Here is a 13318-nt window from a genome sequence, read left to right as displayed (position 1 = left end):
TAATAGGTATATATGTAACTCATAGGCTACCTTAACTTCTTTTGTAGCAAATTAATGAGCACAACTAACCTAGGTACACCCAATTAATTGGGTCTATTCTGATCAAACATGCAATGCACATGCACTCCTGATTGTTCTTGGTCGGATACAGTCGTACCTTGGTTTTCGAACAGAATGAGTTCCGGAAGTCTGTTCGACTTCTGAAACATTCGGAAACCAAGGCACGGCTTCCTATTGGCTGCATGAGCATCCTGCAGTCAATTGGAAACTGCAGAAGCCACACCGGACGTTTGGCTTCCGAGGCAAAGTTCACAAACCAGAACAGCTATTTCCGGGGTTGCGACGTTCAAATTCCGAGTTGTTCGTGAACTAAACTGTTCGAAAACCAAGGCACAGCTTTATAGGGCAATGGCCTAGTTAAGCTCTTCTTACCTTTTTGTTTTTGTTGTTCTTAAGTATTGTTGTTGGCATTCATCTGTCTTGAGAGACAATGGTTGTGCTCTTCCAGGGGTGAAGTCAAACCACTATGTTAGCAGCACCAGAGTGATCTCCCTGGGGCACAAGCCTGGGTAGTGTGTATGGGGGCCCTGGGCTGCCCAGATGACAAAATCCCACAAATCCCACTCTTGGGCTCATCGATGTGGTCCAAAGGAAAGCAGAGCAATACCTTTCGCATCAGCTTGGCTGCAGGAGTTGCCAGAAAGAGGTGTACAAGACACCATCCAACTGTTGGAGGGACTCCAGATTTATGTAGGGCTAAACTATACAGACTTGTATAGGACAAGTGGGTCCAAAATTAGGAAACCAGAAACCGTAATCTGCAAATCATGCATGGTGGAGAAGTTTGGGAAACCATGACGTCAATATGGGAAGATGCCAAGGAACTGTCAGCCAAGGTGATGTTGGCCGGGCATGTTGAGAAAGGGTAAGGAAGAGGAACTTGAGTTTTCTCAAGATCCCTTTTCAGATTGGTACTCCATGAAGAGGGCTTCCTTGTTCTCACTCTTGAGATCCTAAGGACTTTGCTCAAAGCTTTTGTGTTGCCTCTCCCAATCATGCTCATCTAGGAATGCCATTCCAGGTATGAAAAATGGCCTTGACCATTTTCGGCTTTGTTCCTTGGGAAATAGCGAATGTAACGGTAGAGATGGAAGTTATTCCAGTGGGATTCCAGCACCTCTGCGTAAGGGCTGGAAAATGTGCCAAAATAACAGAGGTTGAAGGAGGCTTTGCCAGTCAAAACAGAAAGGCAGGAAATGGCACAGGAGTAGAAGACAGATGAATGAGATGGATCAGGGGAGGGGGGAGACACGCTCAGTGAGTTCCTGGGAGATGTGAAGGATTAGTAGCAGGTTATTGGGGGGGGGTTCAAAGTTAAAAACAAGTAAAAGGTTGTAAATCCAACTGAGGATGCCAAGAGTTAGCAGTCTTGCAAGCTCTGAAAATAGAGAAATGCAAGCTGGACCCATAACATATTATTGCTGCTCAAGGACACATTCCAGCTAGGTGGAAACACTTAGGCAGGACCAGTGAAAGGCGTGGCCTTGGGAAAGTTGTGAATGCCAGATAGAGAGCCCTGGAGGGCCACATTTGGCCCCTGGGTTGGAGGTCCTTCACTCATGCTCTTAAACCATGAGTGGGACTAACGTTGGTTTCAGCCCATTGTTATCTGAGTGGGACTAACGTTGGTTTCAGCCCATTGTTATCTTCCTGGCACAACAGTATGGCATCCCTTGGCAGAAACCAGGAAGGGTAGATTATATATACATATATTCTTAGCTCAGTTGGTAGATCATGAGACTCTTAATCTCAGGTTCGTGAGTTCGAGTCTCATGTTGTGCAAAAGATTCCTGCGTTGCAGAGGGTTGGACAAGATGGCCCTCGTGGTCCCTTCCAACGCTACAATTCTATGATTCTTTTGGTTTTCCCTTGAGGCTCTGTGAGGTATGTAACCCTCTGTATTGCTGTCCAGCAGGGTGGAGAAGCGGAAGGTAGTAGATTCAGTGGGCGCATTGAAGGAGAAGTATCTGAGACCATCGCCGCTGCTTTTTCATCCCCAGGTAAGACAAAAAAAAACCCAGTGTTGAATTTGACTTTGGTGCAGTCTGCTGAGAACCGACTTTGTCTAGAACCTCCCAAACAAATGTGTGGATCAGAGCAGCGGACTGTATCCAGCTACGACCTACTTTGAGTAGACCCATTGAAATGATTGGGCCTAAGTTAATCACGTTCCTTAGCTTCTCCTCTTAGTAGGAATGGCAGTGACTACAGCTCATCATTTTGCGATTCCCTGGATTTTGCAGTAGTTTCCAACTCAGAATTTGGCCCAAAAAGGCATTGCAAAAAATAAAATAAAAAATTCAGTTGCGTGGATAAAATACATTTTATTTTTTAAATAAATTTTATTGGTGTGTACCCCCCAGGTACATATCTAGCACACCAGAGATAAATGTTCTACCCCAGCCAGGTACTTATAGTGAGGTTTGCAGTATCATTTCTAGCCTGGCGTCAGCAACATCAGCAGCAACATTATTATTATTATTATTATTATTATTATTATTATTATTAGCCTTATTTGAACACTACCTTTTCAGAGAACCCAAAGCTCTGAGATACTTTGCAAGTTCTCATGAGACTCTTGATCTCAGGGTCGTGGGTTCAAGCCCAATGCTGGGCAAAAAAAATCCTCCATTGCAGGGGGTTGGACTTGATGACCCTTGTGGTGCCTTCCAACTCTACAATTCTATAATTCTAGGGCCCCTCATAACTGAACACATAAAAATGGTGTTTTATTGAACGAGACCATTGGCCTAGTGCTATCAAGAGCAGAGAGGCGGGGTCTTGTGCTCCTGCAAGATCTTGTGTGTTTCCATGAATTTGCTAAAAGATCTATAAGGCTCCCGCACAGGGGTCCCACCATATTAGGGGCCCCTTACTTCACTCTCATCTTTAAGCACCTCTGCCATTCCTTAAGCAGAGGGGCTAGCGATAAAGCACAAGCCACCAGTGTCACATCTCCATTTCCCTTCTGTTGGAAACAGCAAGAGTCTACCCTGTGGTTTCATTTACAGGCTACTCAACCACCATTGTTTTGTTGCTGGAGCTTTCCCCGCCCGATATGGTTTTGCTTTCACAGCTAAACTTAGTTCCTTCATTGTTTTGTCTCAGCCTGAGAGTTTGGTTAATAACTTCCCCCGATTTTCCATTTGAGGAGGTCCTACAATGGTGACAGGCTGGCCGGGGACATCCTGTGTTTGTGTGGGTTAGAATAGCAGGAGAGAAATGATCTGATAGCTGTCCCAGAAAGTCTGGTGAGAAAGCTTTGCGCTCCGAGAAAGACTGTGTGCTGGGGGCACAGAAGGGTCTAAAAGTCAATCTCATAAAATTTGGACCGTGGAAAATATCTGTCACATTGGTTGTCTGTCAAATTAGTGTCTGTCAACAGAATATATACAATGAAGGTGGACGTTCTCACCATCAGCATTATCAACAATTTCTTTATTTTTTCCATACCACCTTTCCTCCAAATTACCCGGGGCAGCATGTATGAATTCCCCATTCATACTCAGCCACCCATTCAATTCTCACAACAGCCCTGTGAAGTAGGGTAAGCTAAAAGATAGTGTGTATTTCAGGGGTCAGCAAACGTTTCAGTCCACTGTCCCTCAGACCTTGTGGGGGGCTGGATTATATATTTGGGGAGGGGAGAACAAATTCCTATGCCCCACAAATAACACAGAGATGCATTTTAAATAAAAGGACACATTCTACTCATGTAAAAACACACTGATTCCCAGATCGTCCGCGGGCCGGATTTAGAAGGTGATTGGGCTGGATCCGGCCCCCGGGCGTAGCTTGCCTACCCATGGTGTATCTCATGGTCACCCAACAAGCTTCTTGACTGAGTAGCACTGTGAACCTCTTGAATATTGGGGCTAGGCTGAGGGTCTGGACGGGGAAGAAACTTGATTTAGATTGCATATAAACTAATTCACACTTTCTTTCACAATATGTGAAATGAAACAAAGCCATTCATTGAAATTGGCACTCTTCTGAATTTTGCAGTGTAGTTATCGAGCAAAGTAAGGCATATGCTGTGACAAAGTGTCCATAAAGAGGCAGATATCTGTGATTATAACATTAAGAGTGCCTTATATTAGGGTAAATTGCTTTGCAAAATTGTGCAAAATTGCACGAAAACATGCATACATTGCAATAAATTTGCTGGTGAATTTTCACGAAGCCATTATTGTTGTTGTTGTTGTTGTTGTTGTTGTTATTATTATTATTATTTCACAAACTGATGTGGAAATGTGGAGTACTGAACTTAAAGTTGGAACAAGTTAGAAATTGAGAGGAACAAAAATGGACAGACCTGCCCATCCCTAACTGTGGGAAGCAGAGTAGGGGGAGCTGGGAGCCGGGGGGGGGGGCAGCTACCGTAGTTGTCAGAACCAGAAAGCAAGTAAAAAAAACACCAAGGAGGCAAGATCAAGGAGCAAACCAAAAGTCAAGACTAAAGCATAACCAGACACAAGGACACAGCAGAGTTCAGGAAGACTGTTGTTCCATCAAGGATCAACTAGAACAGGAAGTCCTCTTAAACTGTTTCCTGTCCAGGAAGGTCCAATAGTCACTTTCAGTGAGCACAGTCAATGGCGGAAGTTATTTCACTGAGTAGCTTCCATACGCATCTCAAAGGTTCACCACATAGGGGAGCTGCACACAAACCCCGCTGTTCCTGACTACATTTTCCTGCTGTAATTTGCAGTGCAATGTAGATTAATTGCTTGAGTTGTGTGTCCATAGTTCAGGGGTAGGGACCATTTCAGCCTGTGCTGGACAGTTTCCAGCTAGGCAAAAGCACTTGAGGAGATTATGAATCAGGGCCAATGAGGGCTGTGGCCTGACGAGAGGCGCAGGGGCTACAGAGAGAGGTTTGGAAGGCCACATTTGTCCCCTGGGACCAAGGTTCCCCACTCCTGGAATATTCCCAGAAGGGGACGTGTCTGTCTGTCTGAAACCCTTGATCTCCATACTGTGGCATTTCCTTGCAAGTGCTATTTGTCAACAGCAAAATATCAGCATAAGGTCGGGATAGTCAACATGGGGCTGCTTTGCAGACGTTGTTGGCCTCCTCCTCCCATCAGCACCCCCACCAACATGCAAGGGGCAGGGGCAGGTATAAGCAGGTATAAGGGCTTCCCCCCCCTGCACTGATTTTTGTACGACTCCAGCATTATCAGTTTTGAATGAACCTCTGCCTGCACAAATCATTGGCAAGCCTTCCTGATTGCTTAATGGCAAGCCCCCCCCCCTGCCCTGATGACTGTCTTTCCGTCTTCCTCTTCTCTGCTTTTCTTTTCTTCCTCATCTTTATTTGTCATTTTGAACCAGTTGCTCCTTCCTTAAATAGCAAATGCTCCTGACAAACAGAGAGGCCAGGGCCTGCCTTTAGAATTGTAAAACGAGCCCACGACATCTCACACTGGCAAACCCTCTGTGATTAAGTGCCGAAAGAGCTCAGGGAGCAACAAAAGCCGCCACCAGGTACTCCGGTAAAGGGCTGAGTGAAAAGAACCCTCGACGAGATCCACCAAGCCTTTTGCAAGCCACTCGGTTTTGTTACATGACTGGCAGCGGAGGCTGGTCCTCTGTTCCTTTGCGCTATTATCATACAGGCCCAGGGTCTGTTCTATTAAATAACACAAAGTGGCTTTTATGGGACTCCTTTAATTTTATTTTTTAAGGTTTATGATTGGTTGTCAGCCTTCTGCAACTTATTCCTCAATGATGAGGACAGCACTCTCTCTCTCTATCTTCCTTCCTTAATGTTGTCCCTTGTTTTGTTCTCTTTCCTTCTCTCTCTCTCTCTCTCCCCTTCCCTTTCCCTTCCTTTTTTTCTTACTCATTCTCTCTGTCTCTGCCTCTCCCCCTTTCCCTTCCCTCCTATTTTCTTACTTGTTCTCTCTCTCTCTCTCTCTCTCTCTCTCTCTCTCTCTCTCTCTCTCTCTCTCTCTCTCACACACACACACACACACACACACACACACACACACCACTGACTTCACACTTCAGAGAAACTGAATTTGGCAGATCCGTCTGTCATTAGTAGTGGTATGCATTCATAGGCATTATCTCCAGTCCCATTTCAACGGAGCAGGAACATGGCAAAGGCCAGCTCTCCCAGGTACCCAACAGAGCACTTCGTTTTGTGACTGAGAGATCCCACCTCCCATCAAAACTGTGACCTCCCCTCCACAACATTGGACTGTTAATTCTGAGCCTTGCACCCTGCTCTGCTTCCGTTGCTCTTTCCTTCCCACATAACAATACCATTAAGACAGCTTTTAACTGCCTAGCTCAGGCACCCCCAAACTGCGGCCCTCCAGATGTTTTGGCCTACAACTCCCATGATCCCTAGCTAACAGGACCAATGGTCGGGGAAGATGGGAATTGTAGTCCAAAACATCTGGAGGGCTGAAGTTTGGGGGTGCCTGGCCTAGCTCTTTGCGTAACACAGCAAATATTTATCTTACACGGCGACCTTTTCACTTTATTGGGCTTTTCCCCTGCTGAACAATGTTAACCAGCTATAAGGAAGAGATGTTTAGCACAGACCCCAGTGTGCTAGTTACTGCAGGTTTCTACATAGGGGGGAAACATTTGGAAGAAAAAAACAAGTTGGGAGTAGAATAGGGACGGGATGGTTCTCATTGAAAGGCCAACTTAACCTAAATTGCATAGTCTCAAAGCATGTGTGCACTGAAACACACCTCTCTGAGTTTTGCAATGCAGTTCTGCAGCCAAGTAACGTTTTAAAAGATGCATGTACTAATAGGAAAATGAGAGAAACTGAAACACATTTGCCCACCCCTAGCAGCAGACAAGCTCCTGCAGCCTGGTCTGATCTAAATGTTTGCACCTTATGTCATATAATGTGCAGAAGAACTCCAGAGCAATATCTCATTAAAATCAAGGAAGTGGAGTGGCTAGGTGCGACTTGGAATGATCTCTGTCTGAAAAGAGGTTGGATGCTTATAGGCCTGCCTGGTTAGTAGAATCTAGAATCCCGCCGCCACCCTGCTTGTTCAGAATCTATAAACAAATTGTGTTGGCCACCACGGGTGACAAACCTTCCCCCTTCTCTGAACAGATGTCGGCAATAGAAACCATGACGGAAAAACTGGAGAGCTTTGCAGCCATGAAGGCGGATGCCGGCGCTTCCTTGCAGCCCCTCCCACACCATCCCTTCAACTTCCGGTCGCCGCCCCCAACGCTGTCCGACCCCATTTTGCGCAAGGGCAAAGAACGCTATACCTGCAGGTAAGAAACTAAGGGCTGCTGCAAAGAACAAGGAAGGGAAAAGGCTCGACTGGAGGTGGGATGCAAGATCTGGTACAGGGGTTGCCATCTTTCTAGGCCAGCAGGCACATTTGGGATTTTTGATCAAGTGGCACGGGTACCACCCTCTCTGCTCACTTCTCTCCTCCTTCAGATCACCAGAGAGAGGTAGATAGGGTATTCCCGCATGCTGCTCTTTTGTAAGCGATCCATGGGCATGGATCTGAGCCTTGAAAAGCTGATAAGAATTGAAAGAGGAAGTGGGAACGCATCGTTTTCCCAACTTCCTCCTTCAGCTCTATGGACTTGTTGAGGGGAGAGAAGGTAAGCTGCCTCACCAACTTGTAGACAAGAAGCCACTGTGGGGTGGCGTCAGGGAGCTCAGAAGCCTCATGGGCACCAGGAGGAAGCCTCAAGGAGGCCACTGATTGGTGACCCCTGATCCAAGAACATGAAACAGCCAGCCTAAATTTGCTCTGCGGTGCCGGTGCAACAGTCAGGATTACTAGCCACTGTGTGTCCCTCAGAGTTCCCTGTACCATAGGTTCCTCCTCTTCCTCTTTCTGATTTCTTTGCTTGAGATTCCCTCTACCCCCTCATGCCAGTTGGTAACCTCTGGATCACACCACTACAGTGGTACCTCGGTTTAAGTACACAATTGGTTCCGGAAGTCTGTACTTAACCTGAAGCGTACTTAACCTGAAGTGAACTTTCCCATTGAAAGTAATGGAAAATGGATTAATCTGTTCCAGACGGCCCGCGGAGTACTTAACCTGAAGCGAACTTAACCTGAAGCGAACTTTCCCATTGAAAGTAATGGAAAGTGGATTAATCTGTTCCAGGCGGGTCCGCGGAGTACTCAACCTGAAGCGTACTTAACCCGAAGTATGAGTGTAATTGGTTCCGGAAGTCCGTACTTAACCTGAAGCATACTTAACCTGAAGCGAACTTTCCCATTGAAAGTAATGGAAAGTGGATTAATCCATTCCAGACAGGTCCGCGGAGTACTTAAACTGAAAGTACTCAAACCGAAGCGTACTTAAACTGAGGTATGACTAACTATATAGCAAAGGGTCATAGAGGAAGGATGTAGTTCAGTGGTAGAGCACCTGCTTTTCATGTAGAAGGTCCCAGGTTCAATCTGTGGCATCCCCGGGTAGCGCTTGTCTGAAATTATAGAGAGACGCTGCCAGTCAGGGCAGGCCATACTGAGCTAGATGGACCAGTTCTCTGACTCGGTGTAAGGTGGCTTCCCATGTTCTTGCAATAGCCATAAGACTAGGGTATGAGCTTCACTGTCTTCTCGCCTCCTAGGTACTGTGGTAAAATATTCCCACGTTCAGCAAATCTGACGAGACATCTGCGGACACACACAGGAGAGCAACCTTACAGGTAAGGAAGAATGTAGCTTTAAATCTCGGGGCAAACAGCGGGAAACAGTCAATATAGACCTTTTTTCTGAAGAGAATTATCAGCAAGAAGGTTTTGGGGAGCAAATATAAGGGAGCCTGATTTATATCTGTGGAATTGAATGGCACAGGATCATAGAATGGCGACTCAGCGTAGATGAACCTAGCACATTCACAGCAGATATGCATTAGCTGTGATGCCTCAGAATGGAGCCTCCATGTTCAGGGCCTCTGTTCCACAGATGCCGTTTTTGAGTTCGGTGCGGAGCAGAAGATAAGTCACAAAAGATCTGCTGTTGCCGGGGGAGGGACTCCACATCTGATAATTTCTAAGAGTTTTATTCAGTGGTGCATCCATTGAAGTTAATGGACATGACTGATGTAGGCCCATTAATTTCAGTGGGTTTACTCTTGAGTTAAACTTATTAGGATATAACCCTAAGTGTGCATGGCAGTTTTTCCATAATGGCACCGGTAAAGGGAGATTTCAGCCCGATTTTGGGGGGAGGCAGAGGTTGGATTTCAACAATTTCTTGAGACGGTTTGCCGGTGGGGAAACAGAGTGGGCATAAAAGTAGCTTTAGCCAGAAGAAAGATGGGGTCTGAAGCAACGGAAGGATAAAGAGCAGCCTCTGGGGGTGGTGCAGGAGAAGGAAAGGGCTTGGGGAGCCCTTATAGATTGGGGGGGGAGCGAAACCCTAGAAATTAATAAATGGTAGGATTTTGATTATTTGGGGAGAAATGCAGGCTGCAGGAGAATTCCCCAACTAGCCTTTGCAAATGAGCTGGCCAAGCTAGGGCCATTAAGAAACAATACAGGGCCGTTGAGAGCCTTTGGCAATGCAAGAGAGCTGAGGTGTGAACAAAGCCTGGGGGTTTGGAAGGTTGCCATCAGGGTAACTGGGTGTGAGGTGACAGAAGAAGAGAGTTTTTAGCAAGATGTTTGAGGAAGAAGAAAGACCGGGATCCACCTTGGGCAGGTTGGCTAAAGGCTGGCTGGGAGAGATGCCTGGGACTTCAGGGCTGCACTGCTGTGGGGAACAAGCCCCTCTTGAAAGGACCATGCTGTAAGAGCCGGACTCCTTCCATGCAGACTGAAGGTGTAAATAGGTGAATAAATCATATTTCTTAAGGCTACAGCAGTCTCCGCCATGCCTCAATTCTCCAAAGGAACATAGACCCCGGGTGAGTGCCTGGGACCCTCTGGGCTTGACAGAGGTGAGGTGAGGCACCCAGTATTTGTAACACTAGAAACAGTGTTAGAAGCAAAGGATCTGGCGATTAAAGGGTGCCCAAATGCTCAGAGCACGGGCCTCACAAAGGAGTGTCTGGTTTTCAAGCACACTTTGGGGCCTCCGAGAATCCTGAGGACCTTGGTCAGGGATAGAGTATACTTGACATGTGTCAATTTAAGCTGGCCTTGTTGCGTTTGGGGGAGCCTCCTTCTCCATCAGCAGAGCGAGGTCTTCAATTTTCACCCCAAAGCCCCACTGTCTTCATGGGAGCTTTCAGCTCTGCGCTAGGGTTTTTAGTTTTATTTTTCCTTTTGGTCAAGACCTGCTTCCATGGCTTCTGCCTCGCCCCATGCACATTCTGCCGTTGCTTCCCCGCTCCCCGCTCTTCCAATCTGTCTATTGGGCTGTTTTGCTGTTTGAAGGAGATGAATGCTGCCGTGTTCCCTTGTCTCCGGAGCCCAAGCACACATCAGATCATTCACAGCTTGTTTCAGTCCATTTTTCTTCCAAAAAAGGAGACTTTGATACTTAGCATAAGTTAGCAAAATAAAGTTGTATTTGGTCTGGTCCTCTCCCAGAAATGGGGTTGGGGAAAGTCTGTGAATTTTTTATTTTTTAGCATACAAGGTTTGACTTCTGGGCAATCCTGCATAGTAATGGCACACCGGAGAGGGAAGGTGGTGTTTTGCAAAGAGCATGGGCTCTTTTTCCTTTTCTTTTCTTTTCTTTTCGCGATGTTGGCTTCTAATTTTAGCAAAACAAATGGCTCCTTGGAAAGCGTTCTGGCTTGGCCTGGGCAGGAAGAAGCCCATTGCTAGGTTCTAGCTCATATATTTGGACCATTTCCCCTCCCTCCCCCTACTTAAGCTGCTTAAGTAGTTCCTTTGTTCACCCATTTAACCTGAGAGATGTATCAAGTACCTGCCCGTGAGTGAGCGTGAACTTCAGGGCAAGCGAAGCAGAGCTGAGTTGACGAACTTTGCTCCAATCCCAATTCCCAGGGCAATCCTGGGAATGTCTACTGCCCTGGATTCTTCAGTTGTGGCTCCTGAGTTGCAGGGAGTTGGTGAACCCTGTGTTCCCTTCCAACTCTGATGATTCTACTCTGATGTAAATCCCAATGACGTCTCTGAAGGTTTTTGAGCAAAGGTTGGGTAGGGGTTGGTCCTGAAAGACCTTATTGGCTCCCAGTATGTTTCTGAGCAGAATTCAAAGTGTTGGCGCTGACCTTGAAAGCCCTAAATGGCTTCAGCCCAGTATATATACAGTACCTGAAAGAGCGTCTCCACCCCCATCGTTCAGCTCAAACATTGAGGTCCAGTGGCGAGGGCCTTCTGGAAGTTCTCTCACTGTGAGAAGCGAAGTTACAGGGAACCAGGCAGAGGGCCTTCTCAGTAGTGGCTCCCGCCCTGTGGAATGCCCTCCCATCAGATGTCAAAGGAATCTGACTTTTAGAAAACATCTGAAGGCAGCCCTGTTTAGGAAGTTTTTAATGTTTGATGTGTTTTAATATTCTGTTGGAAGCCGCCCAGAGTGGCTGGGGAGGCCCGGCTAGATGGCTGGGGTATAAGTAATTAATTATATAATAATAATAATAATAATAATAATAATAATAATAATAATAATAATAATAATAGCCATCTGTTATGGATGCTTTAGCTGAGATTCCTGCATTGCAGGGGATGGACTGGATGACCCTTGGGGGCCGCTCCAATCATACAATTCTACAATTCTTTGACTTCACAGGGGTGTACTACTCTCTGGCACATGTGTATAGGTGGGGGGGAAACTACGATCCTCCAGATGTTGCTGGCAAGGTTTGTAGGAGTATCCCCTCTCCGAAAAAGAAACAAATCTCAAAAACTCAATGGTGTGTGAGCATGCTCAATGGCCATGCGATGTTTTGTATTAGTTGGGGAGAGAGAGAAAACCAATAAAACCAAGTGAATAAAGAAAAAGACAGGGAGATTCCCTACAGCGGCATTCTGCAAGCTGGTGTTCTCCAGAGTCTACAACTCAACATGAACCCCAACTAATACATTGGTGGGGCTGGGGGAAGCCATAGCTCAGTGATAGAGCATCTGTTCTGCAAGCTGGAAGTCTCAAGTTCAATCCCTGGCATCTCCAGATAGGGATCAGCTCCTGTATGAAACTGTGGCCAGCCACTGCCAGTCAGTCCTGGTCAGTCCTGAGCTAGATTGACCGATACACAGTAGCTTCCTATTTTCCTATGTCTCTTGGTCTAGGTAAGGAAAAGTAGGGGCTAAGCCCCATTGCTTCCTGCAATAAGATTAAGATAATATCAAACTGGGTCCACAGTTGCATCTTGAATTCATGGGTGGCAAATCTGGGGTAGACGCTATCTCCACATCCTCTCCAGGGGAGGACTGGAAATTCTCCCCCAACAGTTCAGGAAGAACTTGAGAATGGGAAAGATTTTCGAAACTGTTCATGAAATTGTGAAGTTTCAGTTCAGGCCTCCTGCATCTCTGAATGCAAAGCCAGCCACCCTCTTTGTCTAGGTCAGTGATTAAAAGCAGCACAGATCGCAGAGTGACCCCTCTGAGAACTCATATAACCCAATAACTGTTTCCCCTCACTCCTCGTATGCTCAGCTGTGAGATACAGCCTCCTTAACATCTTCCTCTGGTTTTGATTTTGTTAAACAAGGTAATTATCTAAACTCTGTATCCTAACTTCTGTGCCCATCACTCACAGCTCAAGCAAGGGGCTGTCCAGAGTAACTTTTCAAAGACTTCCGGAACAGATAGGCAATCGGTGCTTTTTCTTAATTTGCAGAAGGCTCTTTGAAGTCATCAATTTTTATTTTAATCAAAGGAACAGGAAAATATGCTTTAAATGGCACATGGTGCCAGCAAATAATATAGGTGACGGACCAGGGGATCCTGACCTGCATGCCTTTTTTTTTGTCTCTTAAAGAAGCTAGAAGGTCTTTTGATTATTATTTTTTCTGTTCCATTTTAAACCCGTCCCGGGAATGAAGGAGGCTCCCTCCTCCTGTTGTCGGGAACAGAGGTGTGTCCCAAACGTTTCCCAAAGTCCTTACAGTTCCAGGAATTTGGTAGCCCAGAAACGAAGGAGATGTGGATCTCAGCAACAGATATGGGGGAAATATATTTCATAGAATTGTAAAATGTTAGAGTTGGAAGGGAACTTAAGGGTCACAAGTAGCCCAATCCCCTGCAACGGCAGGAAGCCTTTGCCCAATGTGGGGCTTGAACCCACGACCCTGAGTGTCATGTCCCAGCTTTTCCCCCAAGGAGCTCAAGGTGGCAGGCATGCTTTCCCCATCCTCATTTAATCCCCACA

At 46.3% G+C, this 13318-nt stretch overlaps 1 protein-coding gene across 6 annotated transcripts in view; it reads left to right on the top strand.

The window, feature by feature from the left end:
* PRDM16 (PR/SET domain 16) overlaps positions 1-13318 on the top strand; it is a 428828-nt gene that overhangs the window by 400419 nt on the left and 15091 nt on the right. For all 6 annotated transcript variants that reach the window (XM_060276169.1, XM_060276171.1, XM_060276167.1 and 3 more), the window contains 3 exons: positions 1973-2060; positions 7157-7326; positions 8659-8736. In XM_060276169.1, coding sequence (XP_060132152.1) covers positions 1973-2060; positions 7157-7326; positions 8659-8736 — 336 coding nt within the window. The remainder of the gene's footprint in view (positions 1-1972; positions 2061-7156; positions 7327-8658; positions 8737-13318) is intronic.

The sequence above is a fragment of the Zootoca vivipara genome, chromosome 6, assembly GCF_963506605.1.
Source record: "Zootoca vivipara chromosome 6, rZooViv1.1, whole genome shotgun sequence".
Classification (NCBI taxonomy): domain Eukaryota; kingdom Metazoa; phylum Chordata; class Lepidosauria; order Squamata; family Lacertidae; genus Zootoca; species Zootoca vivipara.
Note: the sequence above shows the minus strand (reverse complement) of the source record. Positions and strands in the feature narration are given on the sequence as shown.